Source organism: Leptodactylus fuscus, chromosome 2 (assembly GCF_031893055.1).
Source record: "Leptodactylus fuscus isolate aLepFus1 chromosome 2, aLepFus1.hap2, whole genome shotgun sequence".
Classification (NCBI taxonomy): domain Eukaryota; kingdom Metazoa; phylum Chordata; class Amphibia; order Anura; family Leptodactylidae; genus Leptodactylus; species Leptodactylus fuscus.
In genome coordinates this window covers 23003624-23026216 of record NC_134266.1, presented here as the reverse complement: position 1 = coordinate 23026216, position 22593 = coordinate 23003624, and the positions used below count along the sequence as shown (strand labels likewise).

General features: G+C 43.5%; 1 protein-coding gene across 11 annotated transcripts in view; it reads left to right on the top strand.

Moving 5' to 3' along the window:
• Positions 1-22593, top strand: part of SON (SON DNA and RNA binding protein) — a 65757-nt gene that overhangs the window by 20786 nt on the left and 22378 nt on the right. For 6 of the 11 annotated variants that reach the window (XR_012715031.1, XM_075263419.1, XM_075263416.1 and 3 more), the window contains 4 exons: positions 3818-16156; positions 18336-18502; positions 19191-19334; positions 20936-21115. Coding sequence is in view for 10 of the 11 variants with exons in the window: in XM_075263419.1 (XP_075119520.1) it covers positions 3818-16156; positions 18336-18502; positions 19191-19334; positions 20936-21115 (12830 nt within the window). In the remaining variant the exon portion in view is untranslated. The remainder of the gene's footprint in view (positions 1-3817; positions 16157-18335; positions 18503-19190; positions 19335-20935; positions 21116-22593) is intronic. The other 5 variants (XM_075263421.1, XM_075263422.1, XM_075263420.1 and 2 more) reach the window with 5 other exon arrangements.

Genomic DNA, 22593 nt, shown 5'->3' with positions numbered 1-22593 from the left:
CCGATGTGGTACTTAGAAAAAATGTCGTCTGAATGATAGGATCCCTTTAAAGAAAAAAAAAAAAGTTAAAGTATGAGCGTGTCTTGGGTGAACCTTGCATGGTTATCTTATGGATAGGGTATAACTTTTAAATAGTCCTATGAATACGTTATTAACTCTATTGTGCCCTTCTGACGCTGCCCCATTGCTGCTGTACGGTTGTGGCTTATGTCCGAACAAGTACCCGTGTATACAGAACATTATCAAAAATGAATTTGTATTGTAGTAATGTACAGAGCCTTCCACACATGTACTTACAATAATAGATAAACTTTATCAGACTGGGCAACTAGCTGATATTGTAATACAGTACAGGGCAATATTTTTTAGCCTGGAATACTCCCACCAATTGCATAAAGGCACCAGAGCCAAGTGGCAGCCATATTACTTAAGATCCAAACAAATTGCTGCTCTAGGCTGGATGGTGGTTGATATTTTAGTTTTAAAAAAATCCCTATTGAGTAGAGTTGAGCCGCTATACCAGACACTTCTCCTGGGTGAGCGTGCATTACAAAACCACAGGGATTAGCCATCACATCCACTGGATAAGGGGATAAGTATCTGAATTCTGGGGGTCGGACTGCTGGGACCTCATGAGAATGGAGTAGTAGTCGTGTCCGTGTATGAGCATTGTTGCATGCACATCTATAGGACTGATGAAGCGATGTACTCTGCTGTCTGTCTTAGACTGGGTTCACATCTGCGTCTGGTAGCCGTCCACTTGCAAACCATTTTAAGAGAACAACGGTTTGATTCCAAACGGCTACACAGCTGATGCCCAAATCTGTTTTTCTATCCATAGTCAATGGATGTCCATTCAAAAATAACTGTCCATTTGTGTCCGTTTTTGATCAATCCGCTCCCCCCCCCCTTCTTCATTTTGAATTGCAAAACGGACACAAACTAATTACTATCCATTTGTAAGGGCAGGTTCACACCTGTGCTCTGTCTCCGCTTTGCAGGTTTCTGTCTTCTGCCCAAGAAACTAGATAGGAGACGGAAACCGGCAGTCAGTTTTCAATTTTTCCGCCCATGAGCGTCTTCCGGTCCCTGCTGCAAAACGTTTTTTTGGTGTTTTTTTTTTTTTTTTAACCGGGCGCAAAGTCGGATATGCAGGACTTTGTCTCCGGTTAAAAAAAACTGTTTCACCGCGGAGAGCAGAAGACGCTCACGGCCGGACACTGACTGCCAGGTTCCTGTCTCCTGTCGGCAGAAGATGGAAACCTACAAAGCGGAGACCGGGTGCTGATGTGAACTCACCCTAATTTGTTTTCCAAAGACCACAATGTTAAAACAAACGGATTGGTTGCTGTGGAATCCTTATTTTTGGTATGGAAACAAAGTCCTGCAAGTTCTACTTTTCTCTCCATACAAAAATGCGGAAACCAGATGGAAATGGCAGAAACAGGCCCGGTTCACATCTGTGTTCGGTATGCCGTTCAGGGATTCCATTTGGGAACGGATTACCGAACGCATTATAAAGTTGTGCGCAATGAAACCTTACGGACCCCATAGTCTATAATGGGGTCTGTGTGTTTTCCGTGCGGTGTCCACACAAATCATGTGGAGAAAAACGTACTTCAAGCAGCATTTTTCTTTTCACACGATTAGTGCAGATACCATGCGAACAACACACAGACCCTATTATAGTCTATAGACTTTTCCTCTTCTTTCTCCTGAGTTGGGGCTCGAATGCTCCTCACATTCCCCTCTCTTTCCTTCTTTCCCTCCTGGTTTTCCCTTCTGTCCTGCCTCGTCTTCTGTGTTCATACTTGTGGTCTTATCATTCTGTTTGTCTTCTATGGTCTTGTCTGGTCCCTGTTTCCCTCCCCTTTTCATTCCCACTTGTGTTGGTCAGCTCTTGCTGATCCGTTTTTCCTCTTGCCTTGCCCTGGCAATGTGTATATGCTGTTATGATATGCCGGTCAGGGGTTGTTCCCTCACCCGTCTGCTGTACATGGCCTGCATACCTTGCTTATTGATTTCACTGTTTGTTTTGTATTTCACGTCTTGAAAACCTTTAATAAAAACTGGTTATACATATAGTCTATGAGGTCCGTGTGGTTTCGTTGCTCACTGCTTTTCAATGCCGAATGCAGATGTGAACCTGGCCTTATACATTTGGCTTACTTTTAACCCCTTAGCGACCCTTGACGTAACTGTACGTCATGGGTCGCATGGGGATGTATGGAGCGAGCTCACACGCTGAGCTCGCTCCATACACGGCAGATGCCGGCTGTATAATACAGCCAGGACCTGCCAATAACAGCAGCGGTCGGTGCCCGAGCCGATCGCTGCTGTTAACCCTTTACACACTGCGGTCAAACGTGACCGCAGTGTGTAAACGGCGCCGGCGGCATGGGCGCCGCCATGTTTCGCCGATCGCCGCCCTCCTGAACGTCACAAGAGGGCGGTGATCGGTTGCTATGACAGCCGGAAGCCTATTGAAGGCTTCCAGGCTTGTCTCTGCCCGAGATCTATTAGACGATGCCAGAGGCAGCGTCTAATAGAAGTGCTGCGATTTTCCTATTCACTGCAATACTGTAGTATTGCAGTGAATAGTATGAGCGATCAGACTCCCTAGGTTTCAAGGTACCTAAGGGGTCTGATCATAAATGTAACAGAAGGAAAAAAAAAAGTTTTTAAAAGTATTAAAAAAATAAAAAAATATAAAAGTTCAAATCACCCCCCTTTCCCTAGATCAGCTATAAAAGTAATTAAAGAACATTAAACATAAACATATTAGGTATCCCTGCGCTCCAAAATGCCTGAACTATTAGAATATTAAAACATTTATCCCGTACTGCGAACGGCGTAGCGGCAAAAAAAATAAAAACAGCCAAAAAGCGTTTTTTTCAACACTTTGCCTCCTATAAAAAATTGAATAAAAAGTGATCAAACCATCGGATCTTTCCCCAAATGGTATCAATAGAAACGTCATCTTGTCCCGCATAAAAAGACACCACAACCAGCTCCATACATGGAAATATGAAAAAGTTACAGGTGTTAGAACATGATGACACAAATTTTTTTTTCTATTTTGCAAAGTTTATCATTTTTTTTAAAAGTATCAAAAAATTTCAAATACTATATAAATTTGGTATCACCGCGTTTGTACTGACACGTAGAACACAGGTAACATGTCATTTGTACCAAACAGTGAATGCTGTAAAAATTAAACCCATAAGAAAATGGCGCAAATGCATTTTTTCTCCAATTGCGCCTCATTCTGAATTTTTTTCCAGCTTCCCAGTACATTGCACAGCATATTTAATGGTGCCATTACAAAGTACAATTTGTCCCGCAAACAATAAGCTATCATGTGACTCTGTGAACTGAAAAATGAAAAAGTTATGGCTCTTGAAATGTGAGGAGGGAAAAACGAAAATGCGAAACCAAAAAATGGCCTGGTCCTTAAGGGGTTAAAAACCCATTGAAATCAGTGGGTTTTCATCCAGACCGTTCAAAATCAGTTTTTGAAGATTTCAAATACTGATTTCGAACTGATTTGCCGAACACAGATGTGAACCGGGCCTCAGAAGAAAATGGAGTTTGGTGCACATGTGAGACCAAAACACTGTTCGCATAAGAGAATCAAGGACCCACATTTTAATAGCTGTAGATCTAACCACTGAGACATGGGATAAGTCGCATTTGTGAGAAAATGTTTTGTTTTTTTTGCGATGATTAACCCGAAAAGTAATATATGTATAATATAGTTTTTATATGTTCTTCACCTTTGAAATAGTTTTATATTTTAAAAATATTCTCTTTACAGTAGTTGAAAAGGAAAGCGAACCGAAGGATGTGAAAAATACAGACCTGAGCTCAGATGATGACGTAAAAAGGGATTCGTCGAAGAAGAAGTCGAAAAAGCACAAAAAGCACAAAAGTAAAAAGAAAAAAAAGAAAAAGAAAAAAGAGAAAAATGGAAAGAGGTCAAGATCGGCTTCAAGTGGCGAGGACCAAGAGAATGCCAGTTCGGAGACAAAGTCTGCTTGGAAACCAGTCATTTCATCTCCAAGAGAGCAAGATCCATTAAATACTTTGTCATCCCAAGTGGAAGAGAATTTAGATGCCCAGCCGTCAGCGGGTGCACAAGATCCTATAGCGTATTCTGTAAAAGAGCATCTTGCCGGGCCTCAGCTAGATATTGACTCTGGGTTCTTTGGTCCTAAGTGTCCTAATGAAATGCAGTTTTCAGTGTCTTCAAATAATCCCACTATTTGTGAAGTAGAAATGCAGGATACTTCAAAAGAACTCACTGTTGATCTTCAAAAAAATAGTGAAAATGTGAAATGCACTGATCAAAATAATGATAAACAGCCTACAAACTGTGAAACTGCTAAGGCCCTCCAAGATGAAATATCTTTACCTCAGCCGGGTATGGTACTTTCTGAAGGAAAAAATATTGACTTGGGAGGAAGTAGATTAAATGTAGAAGAAAATGATATCCTTAAACAATCTGACAGTACACCATCATCATCATTGCAGCCACAGTCAAAACTAAGTAGTACAAGTCTATCAAAAGCAACAGCAAAATCACGTTCCAGGTCGAGATCCCAAGCAAGAGAAATTAGATCAAGGTCCAAGTCCTTGACAAAGGTGCCAAAGAAACAAGCTAGTGCAAAATCTCTTACTAGGCAAAGATCGCGTTCTAGCTCAGCTGTGCGAAGACATAGGTCCAGATCCAGCTCAGTTGGTCAAAGGCGAAGATCAAAATCGCCAGGTAGAAGAAGGCGATCACAGTCTAGCACTCCTGTACGATATTCTAAATCACCAATACGGAGTTGGTGGTCAAAATCGATAAAAAACAGGCAAAGGTCTGTGTCGATCGAAAGGAATAGACGGTCAAGAACAAGATCTCTTGCGAAGAGACGCAGATCACGGTCCAGATCATCTGAAAAGAGATACCATTCACGGACAAGATCCAGTGCTAAAAGAATAAGGTCAAGGTCTCGATCAGCAAACAGGAGAAAATCAAGATCAACCAGCCACAAACAAAAGCTACGTTCAAGATCAGCTAGTAGACGAAAATCAAAATCTCCTGTAAGGACTCCCTCAAAGTCTAGCTCTCCTTCTAGGAAGCGCAAATCAAAGTCTGCCTCTCCTGTTAGGAGGCAAAAGTCAAAAACAGCCTCTCCTGTCAGAAGACGTAGATCTAGGTCTCGTTCAGCTGTCCAAAAACGTAGGTCCAGATCAGGTGCAGCTTCCAGAAGACGCAGGTCCAGGTCTGACTCAGGTTCTAGAAGACATAAGTCAAGATCTGTTTCAGTTTCGAAAAGGAGAAAGTCAAGATCTAGCTCGGCATTTAGAAGGCGGAGGTCGAGATCTGTTGTGGCTTCAAGAAGGCGGAGGACAAGGTCTCCCTCTGCGTCCAGAAGGCGGAGGACAAGGTCTCCCTCTGTGTCCAGAAGGCGCAGGACAAGGTCTCCCTCTGTGTCCAGAAGGCGCAAGACAAGGTCTCCCTCTGTGTCCAGAAGGCGCAGGACAAGGTCTCCCTCTGTGTCCAGAAGGCGCAGGACAAGGTCTCCCTCTCTGTCCAGAAGGCGGAGAACAAGGTCTCCCTCTGTGTCCAGAAGACGAAGGACAAGATCTCCCTCTGTGTCCAGAAGGCGGAGAACAAGATCGCCGTCTGTATCCAGGAGGAGGAGAACAAGGTCTCCCTCTGTGTCCAGAAGGCGTAGAACAAAGTCTCCTTCAGTCTCCAGAAGGCGGAGGTCAAGGTCTCCCTCGGCTTCTAGAAGACGAAGATCGAGGTCTGTGTCGGTCTCAAGAAAGCGCAAGTCGAGATCTGCTTCGGTCTCCAGAAGGCGCAGGTCAAGATCTGCTTCGGTCTCTAGAAGACGCAGGTCAAGGTCCAATTCTGTCTCCAGAAGACGCAGGTCGAGGTCCACTTCATTCTCCAGAAGGCGCAGGTCAAGGTCTGCTTCTAGAAAGCGCAGATCAAGGTCGACATCCAGAAGGCACAGGTCGAAGTCTAATTCAGCCTCCAGAAAGCGCAGGTCAAGGTCTGACTCTGTCTCCAGAAGGCGCAAGTCCAGAACTAGTTCAGTTACTAGGAGACTAAATGCGAGGTCTGGTTCAGATACACAGAGACAAAAGTCACTATCTTATTCAGCAACCAAGAGAAAGTCCAGGTCTGCTTCATTGTCAAGGGGAGAAAAATCCACAAATGCCAGTAAAGTCCAGTCAAGAGAAGATAGGATATCAGACTCTTCTTTGGAAAGAAGATCAGGATCGAAAGGAAAAAATCAAGAATCTAGTTCAAGATCTGGGTCTGTCGTTGCAAAGTCAAAATCTGTGGAAAGGGACTCTGCGTTGCAGTCAAACTCTGCTGAACAAAGAATTCCTGAGTCAATGTCATTAGATGAAAAGACTCTTTCCATTTCTGCATCAGTAGAAAAGCATGATGACATTAAATTGCCGAACGTGAGTTCAACTTCAGTGGCTGATTCAAAAAGTGGTTCATCTCTGTCGATAACGAGTCCTCCAGTAACAATACTAATACCAACCAGTGATAATACAATAGAAATGGAGGAGTCCTTGTTTGTAGCGGCAGATGGTAACACTCTAGACTGTACATCATCCACGTCTGTATTGGATGGTCACGTGAAATCTGCATCCTCCAAATGTCCAACTGAGCAGATTATTTCTTCTGATATTCCATCTAAGATGTCTTCTGTACCCATTGATTGTACCAAACAGCCAACCGAAGTTGCAAATGCAGTTGATTCCTCTGAGGTCAAGAAAGCGAGTGATCACAAAGAACAGCATACAAAAGTGGCAGATTTAAGGATTGCTGATGAATCACAGCAAAAAGATGGGACTGTGCATAAACCATTTGGTTCTTCTCCAGACTTTGATCAGTTACATGGCCCATTACAGCCGCCCAACTCTGCTACCATGAAGTCAACAGGACATATTCAATCTGAGTTATGTGATGAAAGGTCCATAGCGCCTTTAGAAGATCAAGAACCACCTAATTCCTCACGTCACAATAAGTCTGTTGAAGGTAAACCAGAATTTGGTTCAGATTCTGTAGGCAAAAGTTTAAAGGCAGGAGAAAAATCAGAGGATCATATGGCCACCCCACTGAACTTAAAATTGTCAAGTGCTGATCCTTCGCTAAATTGTGTAGAGATGCTTGAAGATTCCAATCCCATCAAATGCTTAAAAAATGCTGAAAAAGTAGAAAATTGGAAGGAATCTCTGCATAGATCTTCAGCACTCGCCCATGAAGGAAAGTTGAATGTTTCTCCAGTAACTTTTAACAAAGAACTTGATTTGCTATCTAATAAGCAAGAAAATGTTGTGATCAATAACTTAATTTCAAATGAAAATCAGAATTTTCCGGGACTTAGTAATTCAAGCAGTATTTTCCCTGGAAGTTTGAAGCGCACGGAGGAAGATGTTTCCCAACAACGAGACATTCCTAACTTTAAGTCTCTAACCTCGGGGGAAGATAACATGAGGATATCTAATGAAATAGAGAATGGAAGTGCTTCCGGCTGTGGTGTTCAGAGTTCCTTATTAGGAGTTTCTTCATTTAAGGACCACGTACCAAATGAATGTAATTTCAAGGAGGCTGGTGAACTTGAAATATTGCATCCTAGAGAAAACAAAATGATAGAAGTAAAGTCAGTGAATGAAGAGAAACCTTTATCCAGTTTTCACGTCAGTGAAGATCATAGTAGTCAAGTTGAAGAACAAAATAACCTGCCAAAGCCCTCATTATATGAGATGACGTTTAACACCTCACATTCAATAGAAGGAGATAACAATGAATCCACTAGCATGGAATTGGAGTCTGATTCTGACAGTTCTCTTCCAGGCAGTCCCATTCCACCTAGTATAGATTATCATGACACCTTAAGGCCCCATGAACCACTAAGCAATGCCACCAATTTGACTGCTGAAACATCTACGAAAATCAGTGAGCCGTATTCTGAAGAGAACCTATCTATTCGTACAGCTAATAATGAAGCGTCTTTCGTGACTGGTTTGACAGAAAGTAAAGTAGAAAACCAAAGAGGTTATGAAGTCTTCACCAATACTAATACTGCAGAATCCAACGCTCACTGTAAAATTGTTGGCGAACCATCTCCTTACACAATGAATGAGGGCTACCCTAAACAAGAGGCTGGCAAGTTGTGTGGGAGTGCTGCTCCATTGGAGAGTATTCAAAATAATGAAGGTAAAGTCATTAGTCAAGAAAAAACAAGACATTCCGAGCAGAATTCCTTAACTGTTCTGCATGGTGAAAAACAGTGTCCCAGCACATTTAGTCATCCATTTAATGCTGACAAAGAAAACAAGTTATCGCGAAACATTGTTGAACACACGGCTTCAGTGTCAAAAGATTCTGAAATTGAATGCCTCACTAGTAGAACAGTAAATGTCGATTACAACAGCCAGGAAGAAAGCAGCAAGTCTTCTACATTAGGGAGTAGAGCAAGTTTGGAGACACACAAAAATGAAGAAAGATTGAATCTTGAGCAAAGAAGTTCAATCCAATCGTTCAAAGAAGTTAAACAACCTGCATTGGAAACACAAGAGCAAAGTGCAAAGGGTCTTACTTTCTCCAAGTCGGAATCTGCTTCCAGTGGTTTAAGAGAAATCAAGTCCTCGGAAGATCCAAAGTCGTCACCTAAACCTTTTCTGCAGGAGTCAGGGAGACTTTCTGCCACTTCTGTGCCAGTTCAATTCAAATTTAGTAAAACTTTTAAGACTCTTGGTGTGTCTCAACTATGCAGCGCATCTGAAGACTCATCAGATGTAGAAATTTCTAAAGTTAACACCTCATCTTCTGGTGTTATGCATAACAACATAGCTTCTACAGAAAGTACACGGTCTAGCTCAAAGACTTCATCACATTCAGCAACTGCTCGACAGTCTGCCAGTGTTAGTGTAGAGCCTTCTAAGTCCTCACAAGATGCATCAGCTGAGCACTCGAATACAGACCATCAGTCTGGGCAACTTACCGAGAAAGAGTCCTTACAGCCTGATAACCTCCAGGCTGCAGATGACTCTCAGACAGGCTCTAACAGCAAGCACACCTTCCCTCATATTTCTAATACAGTATCTAAATTAGGAGTTAAACAGCGGCAGTATCGGTCAAGATCTGTAGCCCAAGATAGTCGAACACCTTCTGTAGACAGAGGACGTGGCTCCCGATCACGCTCAAAGTCCCGAAGGCGACGCTCACATTCTAAATCTTCATCACGGAAAAAGAGGTCTCAGTCTACAGCCCGAAAGAAAAGCTCGCACTCTAAGTCAGACAGAAGAAAACGTTCCCGCTCCAGGTCAAGAGGACGCAAGAGGCGCTCACAATCCAAGTCCAAGGGCAAGAAGAAACGATCTACTTCAAAACTGTCGGGAAAAAGAAAGCGCTCCAAATCGAAATCTTTAGAGAGAACTACGGGTTCTAAAACTTCAGGAAAGCAGAGGAGCTCGCGTTCTACATCAAAAACTAGAAAAAAGTCTAAGTCCCCAGAAAAGAAAGCAAGGTCACGTAGTAAATCAGAAGGAAGAAAGAATTTACACTCTAAAACAGCAAGTACTAGGAAGACTTCACGTTCAAAATCTCCTAACCGGAGGAGGAAATCGCGCTCTAAATCGCTGTCCTCAAGAAGTCGCTCCAGATCTATGTCGGCATCTTGGAAAACCACTTCTCACTCAAAGTCTTCGTTACATAGGAAACGTTCCCGTTCCAGTTCAAGATCAGTGTCTCCAAGAAGACTCTCCCGTTCAAGAAATAAGCGTTCTTTCTCAAGATCTCCAGCTACCCGAAGTCATTCAAGATCACGGTCACGGTGGCATCGTTCCAGATCTCGTGGAAGATGGCATCGTTCACGTTCACTTTCAGCCTCCAGACGTCGGTCTAGGTCCACCTCTAGGCTTTCTTCAAGTAAAAAAAGGAAATCTGTGTCGCCTGTTTGTAGGCGTCGATCACGGTCCCAAAATAAGCAGAAAGACAAGTCTCCTGTAAGTAAACGCAAGTCGACCTCCCCTCCACCCCCACAGAAAAAAAGTGCCCAGTCAAAACCAGCAGGTTTTAAGCACAGTATTGGATTGAAGTCTCTTATTCAGAAACAGTTATCCCAAGCCAAGTCACAAGGATCGACTGGAAAGTTGTCTAAGGAACAAATACCTTTACCAAATGTAACAGGTAGAACGCAGTCATTTTTCTCGACTAGAGCACAGTCTTCTATGTCTAACTTGAGTAATATTGGACAGATTCCAGTACCTAATTTGTCCGAGGTACCCCTGCCCAGCGTGTCTGCAGGAAATCAAGTGCCTATGCCCATGGCTCCTCCTGCTGAACCACATTCTGTGTCAAGCTTGGCTGCTGAGACACAGTTGTCTGTTCCCGATTTAACCACTGCAAACCAATGGCATGTTCCTGACATGTCTAGTGGGGCAGCATGGTCTGTACCTGATATTGCTGCAGGAACCCAGTGGTCTATGGCAGACCTAGGAGCTGGTGCCCAGTGGCCAATGTCTGATCTAACAGCTGGTTCACACTGGCCCATGCATGATTTGACTGTCGGAGCACAGTGGTCTATGCCTGATCTTGCTGCTGGAACACAATGGGCTGTACCTGATGTAGCCACAGGAGCTCAATGGGCAGTTCCTGACTTGGCTGCTGGAACACAGTGGACTGTGCCTGACTTAACTGCAGGATCTCAGTGGGCCATGACTAATCTGACTGCTGGAGCACAGTGGGCTGTACCAGATTTGGCAGCAACCGCCCAATGGACAGTGCCTGATCTTACGGCAGGAGCACAGATTCAAAGGGCTGACTTGGCACCAGAAGCACAAGTTCCAGGGTCAGATCTGACACTTGAAGCACAAGTTCCTGGTTCTGACCTAGCTGCCGAAGCCCAAGTCCCAGGATCCGATTTAGCTGCTGAAGCACAGGTGCCTGGGTCTGACATGGTAGCTGAAGCTCAAGTTCCTCCTGAACATGATTTACCTTCTGAGCATAATGTGATGCCTGATGTAGCTGCTGAAGCATTAGTTCCAGTGGCAAGTTCAACGGTTGTGCCTGATGTTGCGGCAGGAATTCCATTACCTGATGTAACTGCTGCCGCACAGATGCCAGTACCCGATGTTGCTGCCACGCTACATATGCCTGATGTTGCAACAGAAGCTCAGAAACAAATGTCTGACTATACTACTCAAGCTTATATGTCTTTGTCACCTGAAGAGTCAGTGGAAGATTCATGTTATGAAGGGCCTATTGTACCTTCTGAGCATCATGCAGAAGCCGATTCATGTCCTGCTTTCGTGCAGCCATCGCCCTGTGAACCAGACCTTAATACATCAAAGACTTTAAAAATGGAAGAACCTTTTTCTTCTGTTCAACAATTGCCATTAGATTTTGAGAACTCTCAGTCAACTGAATCGAATGATAAAATTGCCTCACTAGACAAAGAAGATCTACAATTAAACCAAGACCCCGTAACAGGAGTACCAATTAACCCACCACAAGTAGAGCCTGCCATGGACTCTGAATGTCCTCTAAATAGCGAGACTTACATGTCAACTGATGTTCCCATTGCTTCCCGTGAGAGCTCTGATTTGTCTATCCATTCCATATCTGGAGAGTCAAATACTACACATGATCGTGGTTTGTTTGAATCAGATAATTCCTTACACCGTGGACCCCATGTTATCTCTAGTAATGTTTTGGTTGACTCTCAATCCAGCTCCATCCAAACTGGATGTGTTGAACCCAGGGACGAATGTGACCAGCCTCTACATGTAACAAACTCCGCGACTGACAGTAACTTACAGACGGAACCGTGTAATAAGTCTGATACACTGATTGAGGAACCATATTCAGAATCTGCCTCTACTGACTTGGCTGCACCTTGTGTCAGTCCTAAAAACATACTCAAGAATGAACCCTCAGTTAATTGTAACACCACACTGGAAGTTAATTCTTGCAGTGTTTCTGATATCAACGTATCAGAAGATCCCAACAATTCTCAAGAAGTGGAACTGAACCCTAGCCTAGGCCGTCTCCATCCAACTGAACACCCTCAGCTTGTTGAACCCTACACTAGCCCTGACCACACTCATTTGGTAGAACCCTATACCAGCCCAGTACATCCCCAGCTGGTGGAACCCTACACCAGCCCACAGCAACCCCCATTAGTAGAACTATATCCCAGTCCAGAACATCCCCAACTGGTTGAACCTTATGCTAGCCCTGACTTTCCACAACTGGTTGAACCATATGCTAGCCCAGAGCGGCAAGAGCTTGTTGAACCCTGTACTGACACAGAACGCACACAGATCTCTGAATCTAGCATGAGTCTTCTCTCGACTGAAAACAACTGCAGCTCTTCGGAAAAACCCGAGGAACACTCTGTCTCTGAACATAATGTGACATGTCCAACTGTGGCATACACCAAAATAAATACAGACTCATCTGATGATAATTCTGGGGTCAAAAATGATTTGCCTCAACTGCAGGAATATCCTATTACCTCGGATGTACCTGAAAACCAAATTGAAATAGTTGATTCTGATTATTGTCAGTCCAGCAAATTAAATAATGAAAGTTCATCGGTGCAAGAGGTTCCTTGCCATAGTCCTCTAAAGGTGGATTCATCAGAAAGCAATTTTAGTTCCAAGGAGGTAGCTGTAGAAGATTGTCTTTCTCCCAAGGAACAGTCAATAGAACCATCTACAGGATCTTATTTGGAGCACCTTACAAGCCCTGCCCAACCATTGACTAAAGATCTTTGCAGTCCTCACACAGCTCACAAAGTGGAGACCATTCCTGCCACTGACCATGAGCTTCTTTATTCCGCTAATTCCAATGAACCACAGCTTGATTCATCGTGCGTTGTCACCAGTCAGTCAAAAGAGCAGTCTTCTGTTAAGGAGGTTTTCCATTCACATACAGACTTCATTGCTTCTGAACAAGTACCAGAGAAACTGTATAATATACCAGTCCAACCTCAGGAAAATTTGCAAAGTCCATCTATAATGCTCACAAATGAACAATGCATTAGTGTTGCTCATGTACCAGTTCCTGAATACGAACCTCCTTCAGCTGAGGACACAATGAGCCACCCTGATAAGAATTCGAATATTCCTGTCTTATCCAATACTATCATAAGTTTGCATGGTGTAGATCCATCTTGTACCACCATTCCTTTAAAAGACAAACCTGAACAAGAAACTATTGCTCAACACTCATACCCCGAAGAAAGTAAAGCCACCTCTGGGTGTTATATTCCTGACAAACTGCCTGTAACTCAAGTTGATACAGTCTTGGAAAAAACATCTCTTACTTCAGATCCAGTTGTGATTGATGATTCTCAAGGTATCCCTCACACTTCCCCTTCAAAACAGTCTTCTGATTATCCTAATAGTTTCTTTCCAGAAGAGTCATCTGATGCTGACCACAGCACGCCTTTAGCATATTCTACCAAAATTAACCAAGTTGACCAAACTGAGGACTCTCCTCACACTAGTGTTTTACAATCACAAGAAGTACATTTTGAGAGAGATGATGAAAACCCATTGGCTTCTGAAAATGGGTCATTTCCAGCAGGTTTTCCATGTTTAAGCCAAGATAGACTTCAGTGTGAGACTCCTAACCAAGCCTCAGATTTTTCTGTCGAATGTATAAAACATACAACTGAAGATTCTGTTGAATGTACAAAAATTGATACCCATTTTACAACTACTCCACCAGACCTATTGCCTTATGATTCCGATCAGCCAACGGGTATGTGTTCCGAACCTTTAGCTGAGCCGGTTTCATTCAACTCGCAACCACCACCAGAGCTTCTGCCTTACGATTCTGAGCAACCTGCGAACTCTTTCCATGGCACTTCAGAATATTCTACTGAACAGGGTTCTTCTGATTTCCATGCACCTCCCGAACTATTGCCCTATGATTCTGATCAACCCACTATCTTGCATAACCAAGAAACAGAACCTACTGGAGAAGAACTAACTATTTATGACTCCGCTACTACCAATCTTGAAACTTGTGAAGCTTTACGTCCGCCTTCAGCGGAAAATGGAGAGAACAGTGCGAGTCTTGGCATACACGAAATACCAGAAAAAAGTGAGCCTCCTATTGAAACTTTTAATCCTCCGTTGGATTTTGTAAAGGAAGTGTCTTCTGAGTGTCCTTCTACAGAGCAAGCATTTGCTCCAGAAACGCTACAAGAAAATTCAGTCCCATCTGCAGTTGTTGATTGTACCCAAAAGTATCCAAGCTCTTCCTTGTCTTTAACTGATGAACATCATTTTGATCAGCAGTCAGCAGAAAACGAGCAACCCGTTGTACAGACAGTTTTAGGTTCACAGATTCCTGAGCGGCCAATTTCAAGGAGTGAAAACCAAACAGAACAACCTTCTCTAAAAAATATCTCCGACACTTCTGAGGCGCAATGCACTTCATCTGATGAGTTGAATGCCTCTGAGTCGGAAACGTCCAGACTTTTGCCTTTAATGCAAGAAGTGGTGTTCCCGGAAGCGTCTAACAAAACTTCACCCCTTAAGTCCCTGACAAATACTGAATCTTCACAGCCACAGCCTGTGTCTAAAACAGCGGATCCCATCTCAGAATTGAAAAGCAGACGTGAACATTCACGTTCAAGATCCATAGAAAGAAAAAAATCTAGATCTAAATCTGTCTCAAAAACTAAACGCTCTCGTTCTAAATCGGTGACACGAACAAAGAAGTCACATTCTAAATCCTTGGTAAGATCAAGAAAATCCAAGTCTCGCTCAGCATCTGCTGAAAGCAACAAAAGATCTCCCTCTGTAGCAAAAAGAAAGGAATCCACGTATTTAATGCACAAAAGATCTTCTAGGTCAGCATCTGTGGGACGTAGAAGGCGGTCCCGCTCCTCAGTGTCTCCTAGAAAACGTTCTCATTCATCATCTGTTGGCCGCAAGTCTCATAGAAGGCGCTCACATTCTCAGTCTCGCCAAAGACACTCTCGCTCACCCTCTGAGAGCCGTAAACGGTCACGTTCACCTTCAGTAACCAATAGGAGACGATCACATTCATTGTCTCGCAGGAGACGCTCTTCTTCTGTAACATATAGGAGACGATCCCGTTCAACTTCTGCAACTCGCAAGAAAAGTTCCTCTTCCCCTACAACTCGCAGGAGGCGCTCACCTTCTGCTACTCGGAGGAGACGCTCACCTTCACCTGTAGCTACACGTAGGAGACGTTCACCCTCTGCCACTCGCAGGAGAAGATCCCGTACATCATCTGCCACTCGCAGGAGGAGATCCCGTTCGCTCTCTGCCACTCGCCGGAGGCGGTCTCCTTCCCCTTCTGCCTCTCGTAGGAGACGGTCACCTTCCCCTTCTGCTACTCGCAGGAGAAGGTCACCTTCCCCCGCTGCCACACGCAGGAGGCGCTCTCCATCACCATCTGTCACACGCAGGAGACGCTCTCCATCACCTTCTGCCACTCGCAGGAGACGTTCCCCATCACCATCTGCATCTCGCAGAAGACGATCGCCATCATCTTCTGAGTTTCGAAGAAAGAGATCCCCTTCATTGTCTGTTTCTCACAAACGACACTCTCATTCCCCATCTGTACCAAGAAAAAGACGTTCCCGTTCCACATCGGCATCCCGCAGGAGACAGTCTCGGTCTTCTTCTCAGAGGAGGCACTCGAGTTCTCCTTCAGCTCCCAAAAAAAGGAGGTCCAAATCTAAATCTCCATCATCCAAATCACCAACAGGCAAACAATCAAAGTCTGAGCGATCTCGGAGTCTCTCACAAACTGAGGTGTCACGTAAGAGGAAAACTCGATCACGATCATCATCAAGGGACAAGAAAACCATTGAAAAGAGAAGAAGGAGGTCTAGCTCTAAAGATTCTTCTAAAGATTACTACAGCATCAAACAAAGGAGAAAAAGTCGAACACCTCCAAGAAGGAAAAAATCAAGATCTCCTAGCAGGAGAGCGAGTGTATGCAAATCTCCAGTAAGGAGGAGACGATCAAGATCACCTATAAGAAGAAAGAGTTTCAGTAGATCTCCCATACGACGAAAGCGATCAAGATCTAGGGATAAGTCTATGGACTCTGCAAGGTCACCGAAACGTCTCACAGATCTTGGTAAATACATTTTTTTTTAGTCTCTTTGACCATAAAAATTTTACAATAAGTATTGTGTGACTACAGGCCCAGAAAGGGACGAGCAGGATTTGCAGTACTTAGGGGATGTGGCACTGCTGATACTTATTATTCTTCTACTTGATCTGAGCTGGATATAATGGGGAGAGATGCTGAGCTCAGCGATACATTGGTTTTTCACAGACTTTAATAAAATACTAGGTAAATCCCAACAGGACTCCCAGGAATGACATTGAGTCCTGCTTGCCTGTTCACCGGCAACTTTTCTTGTCTGTGTCTGTTCTGTGTTCACAATGAGTGGGCAGGATATGCAGGACTCTTACTGTGCTTCCTAGGAGACCTGCCAGTATTTTTACTCTGCCTTTTACTCAGAAATCTCCTGTTCAAAATCCCAGTTTGGCTCGGCTCCTCTCCCCCTATATCCTGGCCTCAGGTGGCACAGCAGAAATCACCCATATAGGGTTCACAATGTACATTTTTCCCTATCAGTATGTCTTTGGAATATGGGATGGAAATCCATGCAAACACGGGGAGAACATACAAACTCCTGGCAGATGGTTTTTTGTCCTTGGTGGGATTTGAACACCAGGACTCCAGCGCTGCAAGGCTGCAGTGCTAACCATTGAGCCACCCTGTGGCCCCACTCGATGGGCTCTCTTTTATGCATATACTAAGATAATACGCAACTCTTATCAGTCCACATGTGTTCTTAAAGGGGCTCTATCATTGGGAAAAGTCATTTTTAACTAAGCACATCCTCACATAGCCTTTAGCCCCAATGTGGAGGCTAATTAGCATATCATTAAAAACTGACTCATTCAAACACTACTGAACATACAAAAGGTATGTGTGGAATAGCCTTTCTAAAGGCTATGCAAGGATGTTCTATGCAAGAATGACTTTTCCTAATGATGTAGCTCCTTTAATACACCCTTTTGTCAAATTTAGTCATGTTTCCATGGTGGGCAGCATGTACACTGGCTGGTCTGTTTTGCAATGTCGACCAAGTAACAAAATTCACTAGTTAAGTATATTTATGTACAAAAGTTTGTCAGGTGTGAGGGGAAAAATGCTGCAAAGGAAGAATGCTTTCAGAAATACAAGGGTGAATAGTTTCTTTCTGTCTATTACCAAAATGAAGTGAATGAAGGAAAAAGAAATGTAAATCCCATCAATATTCGGTGTGACCTTTGCCCTCCATCAGTTCTTCTCGGTACTTGCAGACCAGTTCCACCATCTTGGAGAACTAAGCACAGATCTTCTGTGGATGTAGTCTTGTTCAATCCGTCTGTCTCTTCATGTCATTCCAGACAGACTGGATGATGAGATCAGGGCTATATCTGTGGGGGCCGTGTCATCACTTCCAAGACTCCTCCGAAGGTCATACCAAATATTGGTGGCATTTCCATTTCTCTTTTCTTCATTCTTTGCATTCAGTTCATTGACAAAAATAAACTGCTAAAGTCACGTTCGCATGACAAGGCCGCTTACTCTGCCGTGAAGAAGCTGAGTGTACATCTGAGGGTAGTCCGTTTTTTTAGGCCCGATTCACATCTGCATTTAGGGAGTCCGCTTGGGAACCCTCGAATAGAAACCTATCCGCATAAAAAAGCGGTTACCTTACGAAACCAGCGGACTCATAGACTATAATGGGGTCCGTGTGGTTTCGGCACGAAAAATGCGGAGAAAAAAGTGCTGCTTGCAGGGGGGAACGGAATGACCCAAACGCATTTGTGAACCGGGCCTTACACTTCTGTTTTTCAAAACCTTTTTACGTTGCAGAATTTTTATTTCCCCACTCCTGACTAAAGCCATACTGTACATTGGGAAGGCTCATAAATTTGTGAGTTCTGCACAGTTTGTTCTGCTTTCCAAAGATATATTTAGTATGATGATCTTTAGACTAAAGTGGATCAGTCCTGTATGGCCACTTCTCCACTGGAAACGTGAACCATATACCTACGTTTTTTGGATTGTCACATTCTAGAAGTGTGCAGCTCAGTCCTTTCTCGGCGATCCTTGCTCGTAGACTCCGATCTTCCGGCATGTATGAGTGACCTATCAGAAATTCATCTATGGCAGGACTTTTGTCTACTATAAAAGTGAATGTGAATATTTGCCAATTGCTTTGCTATAACTAATGTACCAATTGTCTTTTCAGACAAAGCACAGCTTTTGGAAATTGCCAAAGCTAATGCAGCCGCCATGTGTGCTAAATCTGGTGTTCCTTTACCACCGAGCTTAAAACCTGTAATAACACCGGCTGCTCCAGTGGAAGAAAAGATTACCCATCGGACGTACGGAGTAACAATACAGGAACTCACTGAGGTTAGTAAAAGCTCATTTATTTTGCTTTTAAAATCTAGTTTATAAAACCGTTGTCTGTCCGGTGTGGAGTCTGTCTGAAATCGATCCCAGGAAGAATCATAGACATCCATTTTAGACATTGGGAATCCATTGTTGACCCTCATTAGACAAACCATTTTTCCGTTCTTTCGATCCTGTGAGGGACCAGAAGAACGAACAGATCGACACAGATATGAATGCACCCTGGAATTTTGCTCACTTAGTAAGTCAGTTTGCAATTGGCCTCAAACTCATCTCTAGATCCCGACACAGGTCCGGTTCAGACGTGTGGAAATGAAGAGGAATTTTTGGGTGGACATTTGCCTTGGATTCCTCTTGAGAGGCAGAATCGGGGCGAAATCTGCTGCGAAATCAGCAGCAGGTTCCGCTTTGTGAACAAGGCTTTAAATCGGCCTCCAAGGTGAAAATCTCAGTCCTAGGGGGAATGATGCAGATTAGAAAACCCAATGGCATGTCCTAAAACCTGTGCGAATCCTGTCACATGGACATGGACCTTTGCAGTATCTATTGACGTGTTTCGTACTGTACTATGTTGTAGATTGTTGGTGCAGAATTCACAAAGCCTGCTACATCCGAACATGACCTAGTATCACTTTTTTTTTTTTCCCCCGTCACTTTTTAGTAAATTTGTCTCTTAATTCTCTTATAGAAATGCAAACAAATTGCTCAGAGTAAAGAAGATGATGTGATTGTAAATAAACCTCACGATTCCGACGATGAGGAAGAAGATCGACCGTTTTATAACCATCCTTTTAAAGTCAGTGAACATAAACCGATTTCCTTCAGTTTACTGGTAAGCACTTCTGATGGTATAACTTCGATAATATCTATGAAGTATGCTGTGGGAGGTGGCAGGCAAAAAATTGTACAGACATCGCCTTAAAGGTGGTCATACACATTAGATTGTCAAAATGACCGATTGTGGCTGTGGATCGTTGAACAACCTATATTGGCTGAATTTGGCCTATCATTGTCCAGTTTGCTAATTTTTGCCTAATAATCGGCCCCTCCTGATTGGTCCGCTTAGTTGGTTTTTTTTTTCATATGATTGGTTGCCACAAAGCCAATTTTTATCTAATGTGTATGGCTAGCTTTGTTGTTGTAGGAGGTTCTCCAAATTTTTGGAGCTTTTTTTTTTTTAGTGATGCTTGCCTTTTGTATTCTGTGTAATGCCTGTACTGTTGTTTCTTTTTCAATAAATGACTCTAATATTTCTCTGTGCATTAACATGGATTCGTAGCACTAGATATCATTCAGGTTTGCAATCTAGAAAAATATCCAGGATCAATAACTTTCAGTGGTGAGAAACCTTAATAGGTAATAAGGACAACTTGATGTTTTGTTTCAGTGGTTGGGGTCTTCATTTTGTTTCCTCTCAGTTCAGGCAAAAGTTCTTATGCAAGACCCATCTTTCAGTGAGTGTGCCCCAGTGTTCGCGATCATGTATGTTCACCAAACAAACATTCAACAGTTGTGTATATGTCCACCTTAGTGTCAGCTTTCCCGTTCTGTGGCCCAGGCTGGAGATATTGGTGCTATTAGTCTCGGCACTGATCTCTGTCCACCATCAGAAGGGCGTTCCTGACAGTCTAGCTGGGCTGTGAAGAATGCCCCCCTCCGACTGCACTCGTCCATAGCCTTGTACTGTCAGAGGGGGCATTCCTTAGCGCTGAGCTGTGAGGAATGCCCCTTCCCCCAGTACAGGGTTATGGGTGAATATTGTCAGGAGTGGCCCAGCTAGACAGTCAGGAACGCCCTTCTGATGGTGCGCAGAGATCAGTCCCGAAACTAACGGTGCCGATATCTCCAGCCCCTGGGCACAGAACATGCAGGAGGACATGAAAGGTCCTCTTTAAAACGCACCTCTCACCACCTCCAAGTTGCTGCTCCACTGATACTGGCACAGCTGGAATATTTTCTCTAGCCCTCACCATGCCCAAGCAATAGGTGCAGTTAGTTTTGGTGCAGGCAAGGGGTATGATTCTGAGCTGACACTGGCTGCCTCTGATTGGAGCTTTGATTCATGCCCCCTACCTGACACCGCCCTTCTGACATTACAGAGGTTATATAACACATCATGTACTAAAGCTAACTGCATTTGTTGCTTGGAAGCCTTGGGTACCAGATAGAAAATCTAGATATCTTTTTGAAGGGATTCTATGTGTTGTACAAGAGTTGTACAATTTAGATTGTGAAAATTGTCCATTTGTGTCTAGATCATTCTTTTTAGTTTCAATTGTTTTGTGCAGCACCTTTGTTTTGATGCCGCCAGGGCTTGCTTGTGGGTGGAATTCTCATATTATCTAATTACCTTTAGATTCTTCTTTCACAAGCGGCTTATCAGAGACTGTAGTGTTCTAGTTTGTTACTAATTCTGTTTTGTTTTTCATCTAGAATCCCAGCCTGAAACCAGCTCCCAAGAACCAGGTAACTTTGACTAAGGAATTCCCAGTGTCCTCTGGTTCTCAGCACCGGAAGAAGGAGTCTGATAAAGTATATGGTGAATGGGTGCCCGTGGATAAAAATACAGAAGAAAGCAAGGATGACGTCTTCACAAACACAGGCCCTGCACAGGTAAGACATTGTTGTGTATATTCACCTGAGTAGTCACACCTTGTCCACTCATTCTATAGGTCAGGTCATCATCATACCTAATAGTGGTTTGCTGTTGAAGACCGTGAGGTTATATTTTTGCTTGTTGGCATACTGAGGTTGCCTGACTCGTCTTAAGGGTTTGGACAGAATCTGAGCAGATTAGCTTGAGTGGAATTGGTTAAATAATTGTGAAAAATATTATTTGTAATCCTTACCCACATGTGACATCGGGGGTGTATCAGGAGGACTTGTGGTTTCTTATATAAATTAGCTGTCAGTGTTCAAGAGTCCATTTTAAAAGTGTCATGTTAGGTTACGTTCACACGGCTGAATTTGGGACGGATTCAGCCCCAAAATTGGCAGCAAATTCCACCCTGAAGGAAAACGATGGATGCCGTGATCGGAGCAGGAAGCTGAAAAAAGATAAGCGTCCTGCTGAATCGGCCCACTGGTTAGACCCATTCATCTGGGCAAACTAATCAGTGTCGAAGAGCCACATCTGAATGCCAATGCTTCTGTTGGATGTCCGCCTCAGATTCCTTAGCATTTTCAGCCATGTGAACATACACTTTGAGGTCAGGAACTCCACCCAGCCCTCTCTGCATACATGCTGGCCCCTCATGTCTAACCTTTGGTTCACATCTGTGTTTGGTAATCCGGTCGAAGAGTCTGCATGCGGTCCGCAAGCGGTGTGCAGTGAAAGCACACAGATCCCCATAGACTATAATGGAGTACGTGGGCTTGCCGCGAGTTCTACGCACGAATCATGCGGACAGTAAAGTAAATTGTGAACTACTTTCCTGTCCGAATGTTCCCTGCAGAGATCTTGTGGCAAGCACACGGATCCCATTATAGTCTATGGTTGTCCGTTCAGGGGTCCCCATGTGAAATCCCTGAACGGATTACGGATGCAGATGTGAAAGAGGCCTAAGATTGTGAATTCTTAATACCAATCGTGTCAGTGTGTTAGGTACTTAGCTATAACTGTCACTACATCTAAATAGGTCCTATATAGCGTCTACCCATGACACACTGTTATGTCAGCAGTGAGTATAGTTAACTCCTTATGTCCCATTCACATGAATATTGTAACTCGTGAGATTTAACTGTACTCCAAGAAACTGATTTAGACTTTGTGAGGATCGGAAGGTACCAGAACACCAAAAAACCTCAGTTTAGATCTTTTGCTGGACTCGTGTCAATGCAGTCTTGTATATTCTATTCTGTATTTGTGTGACTGACACGGTCGTGAAAATTGGACAAATTGCTGTCCGCTCTTTCCTTGGATTTTTTTTGATGAATAACGCATGAAAGATGGATCAATTGCCATTATTGCTGAAAGTAAAAGTACTTGTACCCGTGAAATAAACATAACCTGCTGCTTCTGTGTGTGATAATAGTTAATGCAACCATTCAGCCAAGGTATTGGCTTGGCTGCTTATGTAATAATACATAAG